General features: G+C 46.6%; 1 protein-coding gene across 2 annotated transcripts; it reads right to left on the reverse strand.

Moving 5' to 3' along the window:
• Positions 1–3762: 3762 nt before the first annotated feature.
• EIF4E2 (eukaryotic translation initiation factor 4E family member 2) lies at positions 3763–22166 on the reverse strand. Of its 2 annotated transcripts, XM_021544246.2 has the most exons (8): positions 22083–22166; positions 21231–21345; positions 19989–20123; positions 17297–17401; positions 14343–14495; positions 14114–14250; positions 6678–6756; positions 3763–4232 (listed from the first exon to the last, which is right to left on the reverse strand). In XM_021544246.2, exons 1-7 carry the CDS (start codon positions 22100–22102, stop codon positions 6711–6713), a joined length of 711 nt encoding a protein of 236 aa, XP_021399921.1. In that variant the 5' UTR covers positions 22103–22166; the 3' UTR covers positions 3763–4232; positions 6678–6710. The 2 variants fall into 2 exon arrangements, with proteins under 2 accessions (XP_021399921.1, XP_021399928.1); XM_021544253.2 differs by lacking the exon at positions 6678–6756.
• Between the last annotated feature and the right edge of the window lie 2185 nt (positions 22167–24351).

Below are 24351 nucleotides of genomic sequence, written 5' to 3' on the forward strand. Positions count from 1 at the left end.
CCATAGATGGGATTTGTGGCAGCTCATTCTTCCCTCAATTTACGCCCTGACAGTGGGTGTTGGGGACAGCTGAAGTGCTGTCCCTTGATCCCTAGTAAGCAGCTTGAGATGGAAAGACTGGGCCACCAAGCACTCAAACACCCTCAGAGGTGTGCGCCCTGTGGCATCCATCCAGCTGGGAGCATCAGCACAACTCCCTCCCCCACCAGCCTTCCTTGCCCTATGGGATCATCTCTGTCAAGCACAGCCCCTTCCCCCATCCTAGCAATACCACATCCTCCTGTGCCCCTCAGTGACCTCTGGGGCCGCCTGGCTTTGTCCCTGCTGGCAGGGGAGATCAGAGAGGTCAGCCTGGGAATGGTGGCAAGCAGCATCTGCTCCTCTGTGATCCAGCTCATGTCACTTGTGCCTGGTTCCAGGATGTGCACCAGCCTCACAGTCCCAGCACACGCTGCCTCTGCTGCTGCTGGGAGAAACCAGTTGGTTACTGCCCACAACTGGCCCTGGCACTGCCTGACAGGGATGAGGGCACTGTGGGCACAGATGGGGGAGGGAGGAAAACACACAGCAGCTGAGACATCACTTCTTGGGCATCTGCAGCCTGGTCATGGCCCAGAACTACTCGGGGCTCTGCCAGCTTGCTGCTGCTTTCTGCAAGGCAGCTTTTCCTGCCCTATCCCTACAAGGTGCATACTGCCCACAGCACCAACACCAGGTGAATATGGAGTCCCAGCTGGCACCTTGAAGGAGGTGGGAATGGTTGGTGCTCACTCCTGTCAGGCAGGGGTGCTCAGAGGACCTTAGCTGTGTCCTGCCCCCTGCCTGGGTCACCTCCGATAGCCATGACCCTGATGAGGTGACCAGGTCCTGCGGCACTGTACTCCTGGCCACAGTCTTGCTGGTAAGTGATGGCACTGTGCAGTACTCCTGTCCTGCCACAGCCATGTCCTCTCAGAGTCTGAAGGGACAGATCCTCCTGGCCCAGTGTCCCCAGCCCTGTGAGGGCCAGGAGCTGCCATAAGCACCCAAACCAGAGCACGAGGCATGTCCACAGCCCCCAGGCTCTCTGTCCCCAAGAAGATGCATAATTAATGAGCTCTGGTCTGTCTTTGCCTGGCCATTTCCCATTGATTACTGGGTTCCTATTGCCCTGCTACCAGTCTCCAGGGCTGGCTACTGTCACCTGCTTCTTACCACTCTAGGGATGCTGCTTCTTCCAGTGAGCTCAGGCTCCAGCATGTCCATACAGCAAAAGTGGAAACGGATGAGCTCTTCCAGCCTGCTAGGAGTGTGTAACTGAGATCACACTCTCCACCATCTCCAAGCAGTGGTTTTATGAGCTCTCAGGAGATCTCTGTGGTTTATCATTCCAGAGACAAGAACAAAAGCAAGAGCTGTATGTCACAGATCTCAAGCAGTAGATGTGCCTTGCAGGATCTGGCAGGGGAACACCTTGTAGGTCTCTCTGAGGTTATGGGGCAAATGCAGTGACAGGAAAAACTTCCCCAGCCCAGTATCACCCTCCTGTGCTCACACCCCATCAAGATGCACTAAGACAAGGCAACATCTTCCTCCAACTGCTCCCCTCCACAGAGAGAACTCCTTTCTCTCTGTGGACTGGGAAGAACCATCAGCCCCCATCAGACCAGCTACAGTCAAAGTCACCCAGGGCCCATGAGCCCACCACAGCTCAGCATCCCCTTGGGAAAGAACTCAAGGGAATGCTTTTCTTTGGACTCCAAAGCTCAAAGCTCTTCCAGTTTCCCCAAAGGCCACTTTGCAGGGATTTAAAGTTCAAGGGTGTTCAAAGCCTTTAGGATAACGAAAGCAGGAAAGGTTCTTGACTCACTGCAGATTTGCAGCTCCCATGGCTAGAGGCTTCCTTCCTGAATGAAGAGGATCTGAAACCTTTTTCTAGAGCACGACAGAAGCTCCTTCCCTTCCCAAACAACCTCATACCAGTGTTTTCACCATTCTCATTAGCAGGACACAGTGGACTACAAAAGTCCAGCTCAAAACCCAGTCTGGCTCCATCCCCCGCCAAGCTCTAGGAGGCTCCTCATACTTGGCACTGATCAACCACTGCTTTTTTCCTGACCTCAGGAAAAGTAGCCTTAAAAGACAAACTCCACACCCAGCCAGCTCACTCTCTTCAAGGCTGAGCAAGTGGAACCTCTGCTGACTTCCTCTAAATCTCAACCACGGGGGCAGTGGGAGGAGAGGAACAGCCCCTCTGGGATGGGCTCTTCCACAGCTCACTCACAAAGCGTATTTGAGGGTGAGCACAGCAGGACCACAGCGTTTTCAGATTTAATAGCAAGCCTGCACTCATCAGCACCAGCTTAGACAAGGGGCATCAGAGGCGAGAAGTGGGCGAGTACACAAAATAACAGAGGTGGACATGACGCACAGCTGGGCACAACAGCAGGACTAAAGCCCTAAGTGATGTCATCTGCAAAAAGCTAAATGTGCTGAGAATAAAAGGAACCTGCAGCTAATATTTCAGCCCTGCCTTGTAAGGCTATTTTTGCCTAGATTGCCAAATGCAATTACAACTAAATCCCCCCTAACAAATACTGGAGAGCAGCAGGGGAGAGGTGTATTTAACAGGAATCTTAAGTAGCAGCCATAGTAGTACCTGCTCCCAGCAGGGAAAACAATCCTTGTCTGGAAAACAGCATTTGGTTGAGAGCTGGTGACAAGTGCCAAAAGCAGGAACAGGACCATGGGTCTCAAGAAACTTAGAGAGGGATGCCACTACAGCTTGGGGAACAGCCCTGCTCCCTGCCCAGCCAGGTGCTAACTGCCTGACCATGGGGAGCACTTAGTTATTGCTGTCAGAGCAAGGAGTGTCCCTAGACAGCCTAGAACTGACACTCAACAAAGAAAACAAGCCCTTCAGAAGACTGAATATTTTAAACTGTTTTCCCTGCCAGTCCTGGCTGCTTTCAATCTAGACTTCAATAGTAAGACAAGGAATTTGCAATTGGAGTCATGAGGCTGAATGTCTCCCAGGCCCCAAGGCTGGTAATTGTCCCAGACACGGGCTGCTGGCTCTGCAGTCACGAGCACATTGGCCCAAGCAGCCCCTTCTCCTGGGGGCCTGCACAGAGCACATGGGGCAGGAGATGTGCCCCATCACTGGCCACAGCCTCCCCTCCTGGGCCCAAGGCAAAGGCTCCATTAAAAATGAAAGGCAATTGTGCGATTCCCCAAGGAAAAGGAGAAAAGGCTGAAGCTGTTAATGAGTACAATTAGTGTTGTAGTCAAGCAGAATCAGAGGAAATAATTAGCTCCTATTGTTTCCGTGGCATCCAAATTGCAACCATGCTGGCTTTCCAGGCAGCAACCCATCATTTGAGGCTCACCTCCGAGGACAGGGGGTCACTCCAGCCCCTCTTCTGGTCACAGCTGTCACGCAGCTATGAGCAACAGGCTGGGCCTCACCCTCTTCTCTAAACCCACTGGAGGCCCAGCTTCCCAGGTGGCCAGAGACTTACAAACACCAGTGCACACCAGAAACAGGCTTGGCCCTGAATTCAGCCAGTGCTGCTGGCTCTCCATCAGAGTGAAGGCAACTGACACCAAACATCCCTTTGTCCTGATTTAAGGGAAGCTCAAATCCCTCTCCATAACAAATAGCGGTGGGTACAAGGCACTGCTAACCTGGAAGTACAAATAAGAGGCAAAGACAAAGCAAGCAGCCTAGAGAAATACCACCACACTGAATTTCAGACACAGCCAAAAAATGAGAGACTGAAAGAAACAAAGAGACCCAATAATTTATTGGCAGAACTGAAAAGGGGCATTTGAAAACCACAGGGCTGACTCTCAACTGGGATGCTCCTCCCAGCTGCAGAGAGATTTGTAATACTGGTATCCCTCAGCAAAAGGCTCTGATGTTGAGGCAGAATTCCAGAGATCCTGCGTGCCATGTAGAGAAAGACAGGAAAGTGCTGCAAGATGCGGCCCCAGGGGCCCGCCGCTAATTGAAAGGCTGCCTCCCGCCCCACTGCTAAAAAAAGTTTGTGTAAGACAAAATCGGCCTCTATTGTCACCGCTGCTGGAGGGCTTCAGATGGATCCTTCCCCCAGGGAGGAGTGTGAGAGTGGCCCATGAGTCCCTTCCGAGGTCGGAGGCCACTCCCAGTGCTTTCAACACGGAGAGAGGAGCTTAGTGCCAACTCTTGTTCTCACAATGTGATTTTTGTGTTTCGAAAGCTTGAATTATCCCTGGAAAACAGAGGGAAGAAAAAAAGTGGTTAAAGATGTGCATTCCTTCAGATCACAGCACCTCCCCATTCTCCCCACTACAGCTACCAGTGTTGCCATCCCAGTACATCACTCAAAAACAACACCTGTTAAATCTCCCATGCAGATCTTCCTAACTACAGACTTCTCACACAAGTCAGCTGTCACTCCAGAACCCTCGGAACAGAGGGAGATCCTGGTTCATTCAATGAGAAGGAAAAATTGTCATCTCCTGTGACCAAAGCACATGATAGAATGTGGAAACTTTCCTGAAGGATTCTGCTGTTTAAACAACTTGCAAGGTCTCTTCCTTAGCATTTATCTCAGGGACTCGGCTTGGAGCACAAATACACTATCAGACCAACCTCCCCCTCCTGCCTCTGTCCCTTGTATTCAGTCATACTGTCAACAAGTTTAGCTCTCTGATCTCTCCTACTTTAAAAGAGTATCTAATCTGGAAAGGGTGTTTCCCTCAAGTTTAGATAGACAAGTTTCTTCAGCAGCTTCTACTCATTCAGAGTACAGCCACAAGCCTCAGGGGCTATTGACCAAGGTCTGCAACCTCCCTCAGTACAGTCTCATGGCACTGCAGCAATTGAAGATGGGGCAGGTTGCAGAAGTCTGTTATTGCTTACTGCCAGCCTGTGAGCAGCAGCAACAGGCAAAGCATACTCCCACATTAATAGGTAGTGTGTTGGAAAAAAAGGAGATTACAATTGCTTTGAGAAGATAAGTTTGGCAGCTCTTCCCATAAACAGGGACAGGGCTGTAAGTTGCCCAAGCCAAAACATTTAGGGAATGCCCCAGGACACACCACACCAAATAGCTGAAGAGCAAAGGCAGCAACTTCAGCAGCAAGGTGCTGTGCAGGACTGTGAAATTCCGCTCAAACACGTGAGCTATCACTGTGTGCTGCCAGCAGCTGCATGGCCGCAGTACCAGCACAGGCTGGAACACCTCCAGGAGGTGGGCTGGAGAACTGGAAGAACAGAAGGAAGCAAAAACCACTTTTTAGAGTTAAAAAAGTTACTCTGTTACCACCTGACAGCAAAAACCAAGCTGCAGAAGACTGGGGTTCACCTTTGCACTTGCCAGAAGAGTAGGCCAGGCTGCTATTTGGGAATGTGATTCAGGATTCATTAACTGGATTCTGGTTAATTTGCAACAATGGTTTGGCTTTTTATCCCATACTGGACTTCCACCTCTGCCATCTACCTCTGGGGGACAGCACACTTTAGGTAGCTCTTTAGTGGACAGATTTTCCCTATATTTTCCCTCCTTTTGCCTTTATTGGGTTGAACCAGGCCCTCTACTCATCTCTGCTCAGCACAGGCCACCCAATACAGCCAAGAGCTAAATGAACTCAGCCACTGTTTTCCTGTACCCTTGGCACAGTTGCTGCCTTCAGAGCCTGGTATATATTTAAGTAAGCTGGTTTCCTCTTCCAGAAGGACATGTGAATGTCATCTAACAATAACAACACTACCAAGTGCCTGTGTAGTATTTTGTAAACACTGATCCTCACAAAAAGCCAAACCTGTGAGGAGAGAGGTATTATTTTCACCCACAACTCCAGAGCAAGGTATGCCCAATGCTGTTGAGGGAGGTTTTGGGATCCCAATCAGCTCCTCAGAGCTGAATGCTGGAGCAAATACATTCCAGTGCCCAGTTCCCAATGTAAATGCTTCCTTCCAGTAGATTCCTCTGCTCTGGCACTCGGCAATCCAGTGATCCCACTTGGCTACAATCAACCCAGCTCTCATGGCCAGGCCTCTTGCTGGCCCTTCTTAAGGGCCTGCTATCAGAGAAGTGGGCACTGCAGGAAAAAACAACCTGAGCTGTGGGGCTCCCAGCAGCCTGGGGCTCACCTTGGCTATCTTCTCTGCACATCTTGGCTGACTACCAGCAGTAGAGCGTGGTTGTCTCATTAGCCACAACATTATTATTTCTACCTACAGTAGCTACTGGGTGTCCTTCCTGAACAAGCTTTTATTGACCAATTAATTTATTCTGTTTCAGCCCACTGTTAAAGAGCTGTGTGTCAGGCCCCAGGTGCCTCTCTGTGTCCACCCTCTGGATGTGCTTAGGATTAATTTACCACTCCATACCTGATTACAATCAACTCTAGGCAACGCACCCAAGCTGAAGACATACCTCTCAGCCTCCTGGGACCAGGTCTGGGATATAAGTGCCTCACACACAGGAAGGACACATTAGCAAAATAGCACACAGCACCTCAACAGAAAATGCTGGTGTCTGGTCAAAAAAAAAAAAATTAAAATAATTTTGGCCTTCAGAAAAGAACAAATTGCAGAATGGACCCACCATCAGGCCCCTAAGACAAGAGAACATGCCAGCCCATGGGAAGAAGGTTGGAAGCTGAGAGGTATGCCATGAAGTCACATAGGAAGAAAGATGAGGCCCTACCCTGGGTGTGACAGAGGGAGGGGGAGCGATCGATCAGCGGCCACTGCTGTTCACCAGGCCATGAAACTCCTCCCAGGCCCTGGCAAGCCAGAGGGAAAAAAAAAATGAAATAAAACCAAAAAATAGCACTTCAGATCAAAGGCTTCTTAACTTTTAACGAGAGCAGAAACATTCAATAACGTTTAAAAGGCACTTGTCTTCAGAGAGCAAGGCAATATTCTCTGATAGCCCTAGTGGACAGAAGCATCCTTAAAATCCAGCCAAACATCTGACAGCACAAGGCAGCTTTAGCGTTCTGCACAGACATGAAGCGTTCCCACTGGCTGCTGGTGATAAAGCCACATTAATACCCAGAGACAGGTATGACCTTCCTAGTCACAAATGGAACATCCATTTCCTATTGCTCATAAAATAGCCCATGTTACGTCTTTCTGGAGGATTATCACATTCCTTGGCTGGTTAAACTCAGCCAGTTACTGGCCTCATGCTTTGCAACACATTACATATGTAGGTAATCCCCCCAAAAGGGGCTTCTTTTAATGCCACACAGCTTAGTTCTTACAAAAATTCTTTGATCAGGCAGCAGAATCCAATTGTTATTAGGAACTCTTATTTCCTATTGTAAACCTGCATTGTTAATGACGACCCAGTAAAAACATCACAACTATCTGAAATGAAAATGTTTTTAGATAAGTTAGAGGGACAGGCCCAACACTGCATTCCCTGGTGGAGAATGTTACTGACGGATGAAGGCAGCAGACTGAAAAATTGCTGTCGGTTTTATGAAAGCAGCATACTTAAAACCTTCTCAGGGAAAACATGCTGAGGTTAATGTGAGCATGGCTATTATCTTCTAGGATCACAGACATCAAAGAACTTCATAGTTCTCTGTGCCCAGCAAAACAGTACTGGTGCCTATAGCACATGCCAAGCCACCTTCTGAAGCCGCAGAGTCCCATGGAGCTGGAGGGACCTTAAAGAGAACCCAGGTCAATCAAAAACTCAGACCACCCTCTAGATTGTTTTGCTGGTACTGCTCAGCTACTTCACATTTTGCTTTGTGCACTGCTTCATCAGGCCAGTGCAACACAACAGGAGAGTCCAGAAATGGAAACCCTGTGTAGTCAGCACCTGTGCCAAAACCAGACCACCAACCCGGCTCTTATCTGAGCCTCAGAGTCAAGCTCCCAAATGGCATTTGCAAAAGCAGCCCAGGTGTCACATGCTCTTTCCCAGCAAGTCATAGCCCAAATGAACACAGAGACCTTGGGGTTCAACAGCCTCTCTCCAGAAGAAAGTTAGGGAGAAGAGAAACCCTGAATCTGAAGCCCTCTTAATTGCTGGTAATCTTTGCACATTTCCAGACTTGTCAGAGTCTCCACCTTCATGTCTTCCCTCCAACCTCCCTTGTATCTCTACCATATTTCCATCACCCACAGTCACATCTCTCTTTCCTCTCCCATAGTTCTCCCAAACCTGTAACTTCTCAACAGAAGGAACACAAGGGCAGATTACTTGTCAACATGATCGATAATTTATTACCCCTTTCACACTAAGGAGTTCCTTCTTCCAACATCCCAATAACATCATGCACAGTCTTTCATCTCTGTCCTCACAGACAAAAAGAAAAAGCTCTTCCAGCCAAGAATTTTTAATTCAAGACCTTCATGTGTATTATAGTACTAATGACTCCAACTATCTGCTGACTTGACTGAAAAAATCCACCAGGATGTGTCTGCCCTAATGTACCTAAACTATGCTAGGAGAGCAAACTGCTCTCATTCCATATTGAACAAGGCTGCCAGTTAATTTAATCTGGCAGAATCTTTATGACCTGTGACATGCCAAAGGCACAGTGCCAGAGAGTCTAAGAGGTTATTTTTATGTATAGACATTTTTAGTACCTTATTGCCATACTGTCTGCACAGCGATCAGATACTCAGTGAATTGATCCCCAACACTTGGATTATTCCATTGAACAGATGGGAAATGGAATTGTTAGCAGGCTAAACAAAGCCAGCCAGAGCTGTTCTTCCACACTCATTCCTGACCCACAACTGTTGAATCTTCCCACCTTCTTTCCCACTGCCCAGGATTAGGACTCAGACAGAGCTCCCTTAGCCCCACCACGTAAGATGGAGGGGGAAAAAAAAAGAGAAAAGAAGCCACTATCTCCCCAGAAAATAAAATAAAAAAAAAGTAAAAAAATAAGGTAAGAAAAAAAAAAGGAAGACTCCAGCAAAAAGAGGAAGGGCAATCTTAGTTGCTTCAAGGGACTTTCCAAATCACTATTGTGCAAGCAGCACTAGCTGTTTTCTGCAAACATCCTCAATTAAGTCCCAGTAGTCTGTCTCCAGTATTTCTCTGTGCAACCCTGCTCCTTACCTTCTCCTTCTCCAGCTAAAAAGGATTCAGAGGGCTCAGAGTGCACTTATGGTACCTTACAAAGGGCACCAAGGTCTGTATCTTTTGCCAGCCCACATGGAACCTCCCAGCACACTGTCCACTCACTACACTCTGCAGGTGTCCAGAGCAGTACCACCTCTTTCTGGGTGATTCCCCTGGGATTTGTTCACAGCCAGACAAGAACTTTGTGACTAACAACCTGAAAAAAACATCTAGGGTAGTCTTCTAGCCTGAAAGAATTCTTTTACCTGTCTGGTAGTACCTGGAGCAAAGGCAATAAAACACAATTAAATAAACACAACTAAACTGACCTCCTTGAGAAAAAAACATCACAAAATAAATAGGTTATAGGCACTTTTTTGGTAAGAGACAGGCCACCAAGATAAGGAAGCCTTTCACAAAGTCATGTACACTTCTGAATAAAGCATATTATGTTGATGGAGAATGAATCACTGAATCCATCAATTCAAAGGCCAGGTCTATGCAAGTGCTCTTAGATCTGCAGCACCTGGAAACATTACTGGAACTGGAGAATGAAGTGATAAATGAAAGAAGCCAGTATTGCAGACTCAGGAGCAGAGGACAGCTATCAGATCTGGAACCTCACTGCTCTCCTCTAGATTTTATTCCTTTTCTCAGACTTGAATGGACAAAGGTGAAACAAAGCAGCTCTAGAGCTGGCATGACCCAAGACACCCTGCCTTCCCCTGACAGGCATCAGACAATGTGTGAAGGTCCCATCTGTAAACCATTTCTCTTTAGGCAAGGTTAACCCTGCCCACTCCATTTAAGACAGTCAAAGGCACAGGTGACACAAGCAGAACAGCAGCACTGAGGAGTTCTCCTAAGGTTTTGAAAATTAACAAGCAAATGGAAACCAATGCTTTAAAACCACAACAGTTACAGGATTAGCTGAACTCTGCTGTGACAAGGGAGACCTCACAAGCACCCGACCAGCAGCTTACTTGTTTCATAAACACTGATCTTCTTGCACAACGCCTGTCCCTTCCACAGGGATTTATCTTCTTAATTCCTCACCTTTTTTGCCATTCCTCTCTTTTTGTCCTGAGAACCTCACCCCTGTAGTCTTCTTATAGTACATTATTCCCTCCATAGGATATCCTCGTTTCCTACCTACAATACAGTCTGAGCCCATTTCCTCCAACTGCCTGCAGTGAAATGAACCCAGTGCCAGCTCTATTAAGATCAACTATTCTTCTCATTTGCTCGAGCCATCCCATTAGTTATCACTGGTGACTTTGAAAGGAAAAGATAGTTTTATACCCTGATCAGCTCTCACTGCAGCAGGCACTTAGGAATAAGCGAAGCTTTGTTTTCAGAAAAAGCAGCCTTGCTATAGAGCTGACAGGACAATCTGTAACATCACACAGCAACCAAAACATTTCCACACCAGCCTGCTCAGTGGCAACCTGCTGATGGTCACTGCTCTGGTCTCTCCTGGCACTGGAAGCAGTGTTGCTGAATTTGCCTGGGATTCCTGGACAGTATTGTGGGTGAGAGCTCTCAAGAAAGGAGATGGTCACTGACCACACAGTTATCAGTGCAGAAAAGAAAGGCTGATAAGCCCAGGCAGAGTGAAGGTGTATGCAAGGCAGCCACAAACTTCATGCTGCAATGCTCAAAGTCAAATGTTAAAGTGATCACTTCCCCTCCACCCCTCCCCAACTGCAGATACCTGAATATTTTCAGTGGCTTTGCTGAGACATGGCTAGGCTGTGGTTGGCAACAATCTGCTTTCAAACATTTGCTGCTATGGCAGCAAAAGAGGTTGGGTATTTTGCCTTTAATTCCAAGCCACAGGAAGTACCACTGTCCATAAGTCACTGTCACTTCTGGACCTTGTCACCTCCAAGGTTAACAGCACTGATGAACTGAACCTATTAAGTGGTTCACTGCATCTGAGTGCTCCTCTCTCAGTGCACCTCTGAGGGAACAAAGAGAAGCAATTTCTTTCCAGCTACTGAAACAAGGCAGCCCACAAAATGTCACATATGTTCTCTTAGGTGCTCAGCACTGTAACATCTAAGGTACTATAAATACCCTAGAATTTGGCAGAGTCCAAGAGATTGTTCTAGCTTTCCTAGCAAGATTGGAAATTCATACAGACTAGGCTGACCCTTCTACTCGCTAGCATATAGGCAGCTTGTCAATATCACAAGCAAGAGAAAGGACAAACACAGGAAAATTGCAATGAAAGATCTGCTTATCTAGCTAAATGCACAAGCCCCACCACTGACAGCAGGAAGGACAGAATACAGAACAGCTCCTTGGAATAGCTGTGACGCAACAGGTACTTTGCAGCTTGGCAGCACCACCACTTTCTGAAACAAAGGGGGCTGCAGCCTCACTGACAACTCATGAAAAATGGTGTCTAGAAATGATTTAATATGAAATGCATCATCACAAAAGGAATATACAAAACCTGAAACACAGGGCCCAGGTTCCACAGTGAGAGGCATGCTAGCAATTTCTACAGAAGCATTAATTTACAGTGTGTCAAAAGCTAATCCAGGTCAATTCACTACCTAAAAATCAAGGTTTTGAGAAATGCCTGTTCTTTTCTTGCTAAGCATGCTCCCTTCCCTGAAGCACAATCAATGCCAATCAAACCCCGCACATGAGCAGAGCTCCAGTGGAGAGATGCAGCCCATACAAATGAAAAATGCCATGAGCCCCCCCTCAAAAGGCAGCCCTGACAAAGCCTAGAGTACAGCTCTTCCATTAGAGCTTTTCATGAAACACAGCCAGAGTGTGAATATAGAGTGCTGGCTAGAAAGCCCTCCCCAGTCATAAATCACATAGTACATGTGCAGCATAAGTGGAGTTTATTCATGACGGACAGTATTTCAACAGGACTTGATAGATGGGTGAGGAAAAGGAGCCAGACTTCTTGGAGGATAGAACTAGTTACACAAGAGATTCTTTATTAGTGAGAGAACCTTAACGATATGAAGCCTATCCAAGCAGAGTCAGACTGAAAGCTGGGGCTGTCCTGCTCTTCTCTGTCACAAAGCAGTCACCATCACCTCTCTGCAGCTGCTGCCCCTTGCTGCCTGCTAGTACCAGGCAAGAGAGGCACAAGAAGTTGGTCTGTGCAGCACTACACAGAAACTCCACTGACTGCAGTTCTGCTCTGAATTTACACCAGTGCCTTTGGAAGAAGATATTGGAGAGCATTGCAATCAGACTGCTGCAGCTTAAGCGAGGCAATGGGAAAGAAGGGGCTTTCATGATGCTCTACATGGCAGAAGGTTAATTGCTTAAACCTACCTGACTGGGACATCATCAAAGCAATTCCTGACTATCCCTCCTACCCACAGAAGAATGAGAGGGAGACAAGCCAGTTGGCCTCTATTTAAGAACTGCTCCCAGCTGTAATCTGAGCTACTAAACTTGATACCTCCAACACCTGTTATTCTCAGACAAGCTCGTTTTGCACCACACGTCAGCATCACAAAATGAAACTTGGATGCTATGCAGGAAGAGAGGGCAGCAAGCACAGCACGTTACACTGGTGTAGGGAAATGAGGCCACACTTCTGGATGCACCATCACTCAAGGACTTACACCTGTCAGACCCAAAACAAACACTGCTATAGCAGCATTCTCTGTGCTAGGAAGTGCTGGTGGTGATAGCTCACAAGGGAAAGGCCACATCATTCCCATTCTACACTTGCTACATGAACCACCATCGCAGCTTAGGACAGCTTTTACTACAGAGACTGAGAGAAGTCAAACACCTCCCTGCTCTCACCACAAAACCGCATCACCACAGTCTGCAGTCTGCTGCTGAATAGGAGTAAAATACTCTGCTGTGTGTCCACATGAACACGTTGCTATTCCTTACATAGACAGAGTTCACAGTGCCCTCTCCTGGCAAAAAGTGCATGAGAAACGTTATTGGCAAAATCATGGAAAAAATAATCTCTTTCCCTTCTCTTTCCCACACACATAGGAGGGTGGGCCAAATGGAACACTAAATGCCTACAGGCAGTTTCAGTGAGATTTCTGTATAATTACTAGTGACCCACACTCAAAACTGGAAGCCAGCTGTCTGCTAGAACCAGGATGGATCCCATCAAAATGACAGCAGACTGATGACAGCATGAGTACGTGGAACAAGCCAGCATGATGAAAGAAAGTAATGAAAGATACTTGCACCTTCATTACAAGCAAGATTAGAAAACTCTGCCACATCAGTGTCTTACTCATTTCACTTCTTTTTGTGTGCACCTTTTCAAGTATTAATTTAAGCAATATGACCTAATCAGTCTATAGTTTAATCAATTATGACCTATTAGTTTATAATACACTTAAGAAAAAAGGAAAAACAACATATTACTCACCTCTAACCAATACCTATATATGCAGTTTTTTGTCACTTTGTGGGAAATAAAAGTCACCTGAATGGCCTGATATGGTAAGCTATAACACATTTATTTAAAAATACAGCTGTGCTCTCTGTGTACCATGATCTTCTAGTCTTGTTAAAGAGCCTCTGTCACTAGGGCCTGGAAGACTTAATATATGACGTTTATTATGATTAGAAATCATTTGTACAGCACTGTAAATTCACACAGCACTTTCCCAAGACCATTTATAAGTCTAATGGCACTATAAATCCCTGTTAGCTTCCGCACTTTATTCCCCAGAATCTCTATTTATTCAAATTATTCAATTCCCCCACTGCAATCTTGTCGTTGAATACATCAAGCCACAGTCCCACCCCGGGCTGCCCATCACCTAAGTGACAGGCTAGGTGGATTGTTAAAATAACCCCGGATCACACATTTAAAAGAGAAAAAGGTTTTGCTCATAGAACCAAACACCCACAACAACAACACAGGAATTTGGCTTTCAAAGCGCGCTGGCAACAACGGCTGCTGTTTGCACTTGAGTTTGCAGGAACAGCCCTAACGCACACGAGCACTTCTGCCAAGGCCCGTGCCGTGCACCGAGCTGCTCAAGCACACATGCAACCTGCAGCACCCCCCTGGCCAGCACACGTACTTGATGCTGTCGGTGTGGGTTTTATATTCCATGATGGTGTTGGGAGGTAGGTTGAGCACTCTTCGTAACGTGTCGCGTATCCGGGCTGTCGTGGCCTGGTCGCTGGCTGTCTTGTTCCATATGGAGATGATGTCCTCCTGTGGAACAGCACGGGAGGGAGGGGTAAGCACAGGGTGCTTTTTGCAGCCCTGCCACATGGAAGCATGTGCCAGTTCTCCAAAGCACTCACCTGGAATCGGACAGAGACAACGGCCCCACAGATTTCTTCCCCCACCATGAACTGCTCTCCCAACATGGCCAGAATAAGATTCTCCCAGCACCGTGATGCTAAGCCCTTCCGCAGACGGATAATCCATTTACCACCATTTTTGTTGGCATCATCCTAGGAAGAAGGGAAATAAATTGATTTGTTTTCTCCTAACTATTTTTCTGCTACCCACAAGACAGCAGAGCCACAAACAGGAGGAGATATTGATTAGGTAGGGCAAGGAAGGTATTTTCACGCAAAAGCATTTTATTTCACTTCTCCCCCATATAAGCAGAGACAGAAGAAAACCACTTACTTTGAATACTAAGTACTTGAAACAACGGCCCTCAGCCTTCCAGACAAAGTTCTATGCTCTGATGACTTGAGTTCTAGTGTTTTGATCCTACTAGCAAAGACTAACACCAGGCTACCAATTTTCACAAACAGACCCAAAGGCAAGGACTTTAAAACTACTCCTAAACCCGACATTGATTCACCATTTCTCTAATCCTCTGTCTATGTAGTTCTGCTTGGAAAACAAGATGCCTGTAAAACAGGAGAACCCCTCATCATAGAGCATGGAAGGCCAGTAAAGAGTTTGCAAAATGGTATTTCAAAAGCCAGCGAAAAATTGATAAGCATTTCCCTTCCACATTTCCAGGAATGGGCTCACAAGTTTGCTAACACAGAAAGGACCACCCTGTTCTCTGACATAATCACACATCATACAGCTGAATGTTTGCTCCAGACTGTGGCAACCCAGGGAAATAGCCAAAATGAGGGGAGAAAGTAAAAAAATTTAATGCTAAGCACCCAGTGTGTCACCTCAATATTGTGATTCTGTATCTTGAAGCTGACAAAGAGCTGGAAACTGCTACAGCCTCCCCTGCTCCCCAGAACGCACAGCTTTGTCAAAGAGCAGCTCGTCCTCTGTGCAGAACACTGTGGCATTCTCAGTGGTACAACACTGTAGCTGGGAAATCTTACAAGGTGAGAGGGGAACAAGTTCCATCCAAAGCTGAGGATAGAGAGGTAGGAACAAGTCAAAGAGGTGGCAGTTAGGAAGGGTAAGGGAAGACAGGTCTAGGACAGAAACAGAGAATAAAGGATGACTCAGAGGGGACTGCACAAAACAGGACATCCGTCTCCAAATCCCCAGCAATCCCCTCTGCCAAGCTGGGACACACCTCGATGATGCCAGGCAAGGCAGCCCAGCCTTCTTAAAGAAATAAAGTTAATTTCATTTTAGCCTTAAAGCTTCTCTAGGGCTTAGATAAAATGAAACATTTGTCTGCTCTCCCAGAGACAGCAAGTGCTAATGAAGCAATCCTGAAGAAACATGGAAGTGTCAGCATAACAGCAGCATTCACCTGACTCCTACTTTTCAGGTATGTGCTGGCCTGAAAGGGGAGGGTGTCAGCTCCAGACAAACCTCAAAGCATGACAGGAGCCATCCAAATCAACATAAGTTCTAGGAATGTGGCAGAATCCTGTGAGAAGCAAACTGCTTTCTGTTAAGAACCCTTGTTTTCCAAGTTGCGAAAATCACAGCCTTTAGACTAGGCTTAACTCCTCAAAGTTTCCACAATGACTAATGGGGATCAGAAGAGAGTGCTATTGCTAAAAATATCTCAAAGGTGGCTTAAGCAGGTTCAAAGCTAGAGAGAGAGCAGTGATTGGGAGGCAGATGCTGTATCATGTGCTTTACAGTTGTTGTTAGTGTTCTTTCAGGTTAAACAAGCTTTGGTTCAGTCAAGCATTTGATTTTCCTTCACCAGAATAATAATGATCTGCAGCCCAGTAAATTACCAGGGATTATTATGCTTAGTGCTTCTGACTTTAGCAGAAGAGGCAAAGATGGATGCAGAAAAAGATCATAGCTACACACAGGCACATCTGTACCTATAAGAATGACAGTAACTAAGGATTGGTTTGGAAGAGAAAGAAGCATAAACAAAACCCTTCAAAGCATGCAGCAATGGAAGGCCGGAAGTGAGATCTCAGGTCCTCTTCTAGAAATATAAGAAGGAAGTAGGGCCAGAAGTAAAAATATTAAAGAATCTCTCTACCTCCATCTTAAATTGTCTGCTGAGAATTGCTTTATAGAAATTCTGGTATCATTAACTTGGGAACTCTCTGGTTGACACATTGTCTGAGGAACTTGCTCTCCAGGAGTCCAAAGAGGGTTAAACATTTTATATAAATAGTATTTGCAGTAACTGGCTATAAAATACCTTGCTTAAAATAATTGCTAATGAGGGTCACATATAAATTTCTCAAGACCAAGCAGTATAATTAGGTACTTCAGAGAAACACATAAAATCCTCATATTGTGAATGCTATTGGTCATTGCTGGAAGCAGGCCAGGAACTGGAAGAATGATTTGCTGGGCAAAGATTCTTTTAAAATTTCTTTTAACAGATTTAGATAGAAATAGAAGCAAACTACACTGCTCTGGAACAAAACCAAACAAAACAAAACAAAAAAAAAAAAAAAAAGCAAATAATAAATAAAAGGCAAAGTTGTTTCTCCATCTCCAGCTCTGTGTGCAGGCTTTTAACCATATGCACCTCCTTGACTGAAAAAGGAGGGCTGGTTTCTGTAAGCTTTGTTGGGGAGGTCGAGTCCTTCCAGAGGAAAGCCCTGCACTGCTGTCACAGGAGGTAGCTATGGGGTACCCCCTCCATTGGCAATGGCAGCTCAGCAACCTTTGAGGGGTGCAGCCAGCAACTTCCCCATCTTCCCTCTCTGGCAGCAGGACTCTTAGATTACATGGACAGAGTTCTGAGGACAAGTTTACAGGAAACCCAGACTGTGATTTCACCCAAGAAAACCTAATGGAGTGCCATTTAATGACAAGAGTTCCTCCACTGTAGAAGGTTCCCTCCAAAATATTGTGGGAAGATATCAAAGCAGAAATGAGAGCTCCAACTCACCTCCCACATGGGTTTGATGCCCTCTTTGAAAAGATGGAAGTCACTGTGGCCTGTCAGGTCCCCAGGACGTACCATGTGACTGTAAAACCGCCAGAACTGTTCCACCTGCAATGACACCAACCACACAGTGAGGCTGCTCAAACTGTTCAAGATTTCTACAGGAACAGGCTGCCATTTTTACACCAGCTCTCCAGAGCCACCTTCCCCTCTTCTGTTCTACTCCCTCATCACCAGGGTGTTGATTAGGCAACACAAAAGGTTACAGTAGTGTCAGAGCCTGGGTGCCTGTTTCTGACTGGCTCCATTACCAGGTGACCACCTGAACCATTCAGTAGATGCCTCTAAAGTCACTCAGTGTTTGTCTGAAGAAATCTGTGCTAAACTGCTCTGGTGAACAGTTCCAAATATATCTTTTAACTTCTACTGCCCAAACTTTCAATCACTGGGTATGTGTCAAAGGCATCAGCTACAGCCAAGCCTCTCTACCCTGCACAATCACTACTCTCTGTGACAATGGAAACTGCAGAAGCCTTCAAATAAGACTTTTTTTTTTGTATTTAATTTTACTGTATGCAGATTTTAAGACAAAATATACATTCTGGTGCTAGTTTAAAATTGGGAGGCACTATTCAGAGTTTTTATTTAAATACCTCTTACTTCCTTTTACAGTCTGCCATAGTACACTTGGTACCACTTCAACCAGTTCCATTCTGGCACCCCTGTCTGCTTGAGACAATCTGACTGTAGGGAAAGGGATTTATGTTTCATAGTTCTTAAAAGCAACATATTTATCTTTTGAGAATCTCTGGGTAAGAGAGGATGGATCTTTAAAATTAAACAAAGCAGTGGATGAGATTATACTAAGTTCCATATTTTAAGAAGACTCTATTCAGTAAGACAATAGCTATTAAGCAGACCAGCAGGGCAGCTGGAAGGGGCAGACATCACCCCAAGCACTTTATCAGAGACCTTAATGACTCAGTCAGCACTTGGAATTCCATCCAATCTGTGACTTCTGCCATCCAAGCTGGAATTTGCTTTTATAGCCAATAAAATTATGAACCAAGACTGAGGAAGGGTCAGAAGCAATCTATTTTTGTCAGGCACGTCCAAACACCCATGGGGAAATCATACTCCCACAGTGAAGGAACGTGCCCTCTAGTGGTTCACATTTCAGAGCTTTTAGAGCATTCCACTGAAAAGCCAAGAATAAATCTGAACACAGACTCAGCTAGACAATTCTTTCTGAAGTTTTCTCTTCCATCTCCTTAAACAGAATTTTGACCCAAACACATTATCACATATAATGGCCAGTCTCTCTCCATCCTATCAGAACTGCATCTGACCATGGCAACAAATTCTCTGTAGCAAAGAGCAGACAACAGAATATTCAACAAGATGTTCTTCCTCTAAGGAGCTAAAAATCAATGCTAAGTCTACACTGATTTATAAGACAGAAAAGTTATTGGCAGAACATCAAGCAGCAGCCACATTTTTCATCCCCTGAACTGAAAGTACTTGCTCACACAGGCTAATAGAAGCAGTAACTACTCACCACAACAGGCTCACTGTAACCTGTGTGGATACAGTAACACAAACCAGCTGCTCAGACAGGCATATTTTTACACAGCCTCCAGAAGGAATAAAGGACTGTTTTTATAAATTATCACATTACAGAGAATATATACTGGTAGGCAGAATTAGCATTTATAAGTGACCCTGAAAAAACTGGGCAAACACCAGACTTAAAAGAAAAAGGAATAAAACAGCTAACAGACTTCCTGGGCTCTAGAACAGTAATGGGGACTCATTTTTCTTACATATCTTGGGTCCTTGAGGGCATATTTACTCTGCCAGCACCATGCAAAAACCCAAGACCGCCTGTCCAGGACACGCTCAAGTTTATTCCAGGAACAAGTAACCACAGAGTGGAGGAAGAAAGGAAGAGCAATATGCCTTTTAATGAACTTGACTGCAACATCAAACGGCACCTTGTCCATCACTTCCAGAGAGACAACAGGTCACCAGCTGTTGGTAAATACAGCGTGCCAGATGTTTATTCCAAACACAGCTTTTGTGATGGGAATGTGGGTGAAGTGCGTGAGGGACAGCACAGAAATGGAACAGAAAAGCTGTTCCTTTCTTCTCATGCTCCAGCCATAAATAAATGACATGGCTACTCTTTTTTTTTTTTTTTTTTCTCATTATACCACAGAGGTCTAGCACAGGGCAGAGGAGAAGTGCTAAACGCACATCTCCTGCTGCAATTCAAGAGCTCATTTGCCTTGGCAAACCAGGAGCAGGGCCTGTGCGTGCACAGAGGCAGCACGGGGGGAGCAGGGCACAGGGCAGGGGGAGCGGGGCACGGGGAGCAGGGCACGGGGCACGGGGAGCAGGGCACGGGGAGCAGGGCACGGGGCAGGGGGAGTGGGGCACGGGGAGCAGGGCACGGGGCACGGGGAGCAGGGCACGGGGAGCAGGGCACGGGGAGCAGGGCACGGGGCAGGGGGAGTGGGGCACGGGGAGCAGGGCACGGGGCACGGGGAGCAGGGCACGGGGAGCAGGGCACGGGGAGCAGGGCACGGGGCACGGGGAGCAGGGCACGGGGCAGGGGGAGTGGGGCACGGGGAGCAGGGCACGGGGCACGGGGAGCAGGCTGTGCCCAGCGGAGGGGCTGGCAGGGGGTACTCACGGAGGCAAAGGTGCCAATCTGTTTGATGTTCTGCTCGTAGCTCTGCGAGCTGGTGGGCCGCCCGGGGGTGCGCCGCGAGTACCAGAAGGTGTAGTTGTACTGCAAGGGGTGCTCAGCTGGCCCCGGCACCACAGCCTGCAGGACACAAAAGCTTGTTTACCCCTCGCATGCTCCTCTAAAAAGGGAAAAATTGCATTTACAGCATATAAAAGCAACCATTCGAGCCATCAGAGGTATCGTGGATGAATTCTTTTTAGTCCTGTGCCTGTCTCAAAGGGAAAAAAAAAAAACAACTAAAAAGGAAATGTGAGACCTTGAACTTTTTCAAATTAAGGGAAAAAAAAAAAGACACTTTCCTCCTCTGGGAATGATAAACCCCACTTACAATGAATCATGATTCAAATGCAATTAAACTCTTTGATGACACCAATTGCCTGAAGGAACCAACACCCCAGTGCTCTGGGAAGATTAACCTAAGAACTTGTTATGTCAGCTTTGGCAGAACCCATCACCAGCAGCGGGCAGCAATCACTTTTTAATTTCCAAAACACTGATTTCTGATTAAAAATACTTCTAATGAGCACAAAAGAGGCTAATGAGAGCTCATCAGCCAGGAGTCAAAACTTACAAAGAATACCCCAATCAAAGCTCTTATTTGTACTACTTGATATTGTTACAGGAGTTCGCAGGGCTTAAATCTCTACTTTCCTCTTGACTTCGGCAAGTTTACAAGGGTTGCATTACTTCAGACAGAGAAATTTTCCTGAACAAGATATAAAAATAAACCAAACCAGGGGAGATATATACACAATGCTTTCTTCACCAGGCTACCTTACACACAGGGACACATCTTAAAAGGTGTTTCAAGAGTGTCACAAACACTGCCTGCTAAACCACCTTCAAGGTACTACTGTCCTGTCAGACATGAGTCCTTTCCCCACATCCTCTTCAAAATTTGTTTTTGGATGAAAATAAAGCCTCATTACTCATTTCCATTAAAAAGCCTGACAGGGTACCACTATGTTAGTGATGGGAGCACTCACCCCTCAGATGAGAGACCTCCAAAAGTGACATCAAATTACCAAAATCAAACGTAGTGCTGCTGTCTTCACTGCAGCAGTAGCAACGTACTGATATCACAGCCCCCCAAGACATATTTTCCCTTATCCCTGAGCTGAGCATTGACTCCCCAGCACTCCCATACCATGCCCTGGCAGTGGAGTGCAGATGCCAGCACCATACCTTCCTCTTGGTAGTACTCTGTGGTTTCTCACGATCGTTCTTTTCCTTCTCACTGTCTTTCTGTGTGTTATTTTCCTCATTCTGGTCATGGTCTCCACTATCATCATCTTTCAATCTGGTAAAGAAAAATAACAAAGAGAGCCATCACACAGCTGAGAAGGTCCATACCAAGCCCAGGTAGTTCTCTGCTCCAAAGCTCCTCCGTGGTACAAGGGCCACCACAGTTTGGATATCTACACTTGACAACGTACACAGTAAAAACTACTTCTTCTTTCATGCCCATCACAGGCATCTTGGGCAAGCACTTTTAAGCTGACGTGAACAACGAAACAGCTTTTTGGAACAAACTCAAGTGGTTTGTGCTGGATACTGATCTGCCACAGGAAACCCCGGTTACTTGTTCAAGTTCCCTGCTATTCAGGGGGCCCACACGAAGACCTCTCACCGTACCTCTGCCGAGTCTTACCCACCCCGCTCCCCACGGCCCCCAGCACTGCACAGGCAGCGCCTCGGACGAGCAGACACCGCGCCAGCACCCAGCACCCCACAGATCTCTCCGCCCGCCCCATTCCCTGCCAAGGGCCGGAAAAAAGCGAGACAAGCAGAGCCACAAAGCGGTCCGCAACTCCGCGGTGCAGGCCTGCCAGCGGCCCACCGCCCACACCTCCCGGTCCCGCGTCCCCTCGGGGCCAGGCCGGGCCCCGGCTGCAGGTTCGGGGCTGTGCGCAGCCCCGTGACTCATCGCGTCTCGCCCGCCCGACGCCGGGGCAGCGGCGGGAGGCGCCGGCGGGGCTCGGGGCGGTGCAGGGCCCGCACCGGGGGCCGCTCGGGGGGCTCGGGGGCGACACTCACGCGTCGAATTTGTTGTTCATCGTCGCTCGCTGCCGCCGCCACCCCCGTCCGCCTCAGCGACTTCCGCCCTGCTGAGTCCGCCCGCGAAACTCTTCCGCCGCTTCCGGCGGCTCCGCCACCACCGCCCGCGTTTCCCCCCGGAGCCGTAACGCGGCGCACGGCGGGCGGGGGCGGGAGCGCCCCTCAGGGCGCGGCCGCCATCTTGGGTGTGGCGTGAGGGGCGGGCTGGGGAGAGAGTTCAACTTATCCGTGCAATTAATTGTGCTCCCGTAAATACAGTTTGAGGACTCAGACAGTTACTCTTCTAAGAATTTTCCCACCTTGCCTCCTGTGGCAACAGGAAACCCCAGCTCGACTCCCTCCCCATTGATGTTTCCTTCATGTGCAGTGAGGGATGGCACAGAAAATGGGAAAAAGTCCCAGTAATGAGTCTGCAAGCTCCTGAAGTGATAATAGACAGTTCATAGCGGATAAAGGCAATAGTCCCTCTTTCAGCATCTCCTTGCACTTCACGAATCTGTTCCCACGTTACTCCGAGTACAGAATTTTCACAGTGCTTTGCAAATCTCTGAAATTTGCAAATTTCTGCTATCTGGCAGAGTTAGTAAATAGAGTTCTGAGTGCTGTAGCTTCTGTTTCTATATCAATTTGTGATGTGGAAAGAGTAAAAATTCATTGCCTATGTAATCTAGGTACTCATGCTAAGCAAGCAAAGGAACAACCCCGTATTATATCCACAGTATTATAACTTGGTGTAACTCAGTCTACTTAAAACTTATTTATGCTGAACAACTAATATCTCTCATAAGTCTGTGGATCAGGAGCATTAAAAAAAAATGGTATGTATAACCATATGTAAAGCACTGCATATCCTCTATCCTATAGTGTGTTAGTGTATTAATTCTTGTAAAGCAATGTAACACTGCTATTCCTGCCTTACTATCTGAAAGCAAAGGCAATGAGTGTCTCAGCAATATTCCTGAAATCCCAGGAGTATGGCAGGACAGGGAAAGGGCCCCCCAAGCCCTAGGCTAAATATTCTTACCATGGGCCTTCCCATCCGGTTGTCTTAAGGGCTCAGACGTGTGTTCATAACCTTAGAAGTCACGGAAGATTATTTAGAAATATTTAGTAGCAGAAACAGTTCAAACACTCATACAGAATTTCCTGGTTGGTAACAAAAGGGATCCCCAAATGGGATCTGTGTGCTCTGAAGACCAGCAGTTTACCAAAATATTTCAGAAATAATGTGTTACACAAATCGCTATGGAGACCTGTTCATAAAGAGATCCTTTTCATAAAAATTGCCAAGATATCAATCACTCTCTTAAAATTGCCCAATACAAGTGCCAAGTAATTATTACAGGGTGAGAAACAGGGTCACACTCTGTTATTTCCTACCTAATAGCTTATTTAGAAATTATTAGGCACTCCTAAAGAGCACCAAAGGATACAGTAATTACAGTTATCAAACTTAAAACAGAAAGAACACCACTAAACCCCACAGAAGTGAAGGCTTCACACTGATCAAAACCCCCAGCTTGGATTCTGATCTTCCCGCAAAACCACATAGGTCTTATTGGGAAGATGACCTACATCAGGTTGGATAGGGATTTAAAGTATTCCGCTAATACAATAAATTGCATATACATTCCTGAAATTTCTGTGGGTTTTATGTTTCATTTGTACCAGTTTAAAGGAAACCAAAGTTTATTATATTAATACTTTTATACACTGACCTAGCTTGAAATCCTGTATGGAAAAATGGTAAAAGTAACATCTCTGCAACAAGAGAGGCAAACTCAGTACAGATTTGTTCATATTATAGCACATAGATAACATCCAGCATCCTATGCCCAGTGAAGAGTTCCTCATGAGCTGTTCAAACTCACCTTTGGGTAGTTTTGCAGCCTGGGAAAAAATGTAAACATAGGTGTGATGCCTGACTTTGGTTTGTCTAAGGGTTGTACCCAAAGCTTAGTGGCATTAAGAGACCTCGGTGACAGGGAAGCCTTGCAGTGTGGTGTACTGGGTCCCCACAAACCCTGGGTTCACTCATGCTGCTGTAACACACAGTCTCTTGGTAAAGCTGCTTTTGCATATGGCAGGGCTGTTCAGTCCTTATATACAATTCCACAGGATGGGCAAATGACAGCATCTGACACCTCTCGGAGTCATTCTGAATTTAAAAAAAAAGGGCTAATAATGAGCATTCAAGAATTGTTGATGTGCAGACTCTGTGCAGAACTTGAAATTCCTAAGCCATCTT

This window comes from Lonchura striata, chromosome 10 (assembly GCF_046129695.1).
Source record: "Lonchura striata isolate bLonStr1 chromosome 10, bLonStr1.mat, whole genome shotgun sequence".
Lineage (NCBI taxonomy): Eukaryota > Metazoa > Chordata > Aves > Passeriformes > Estrildidae > Lonchura > Lonchura striata.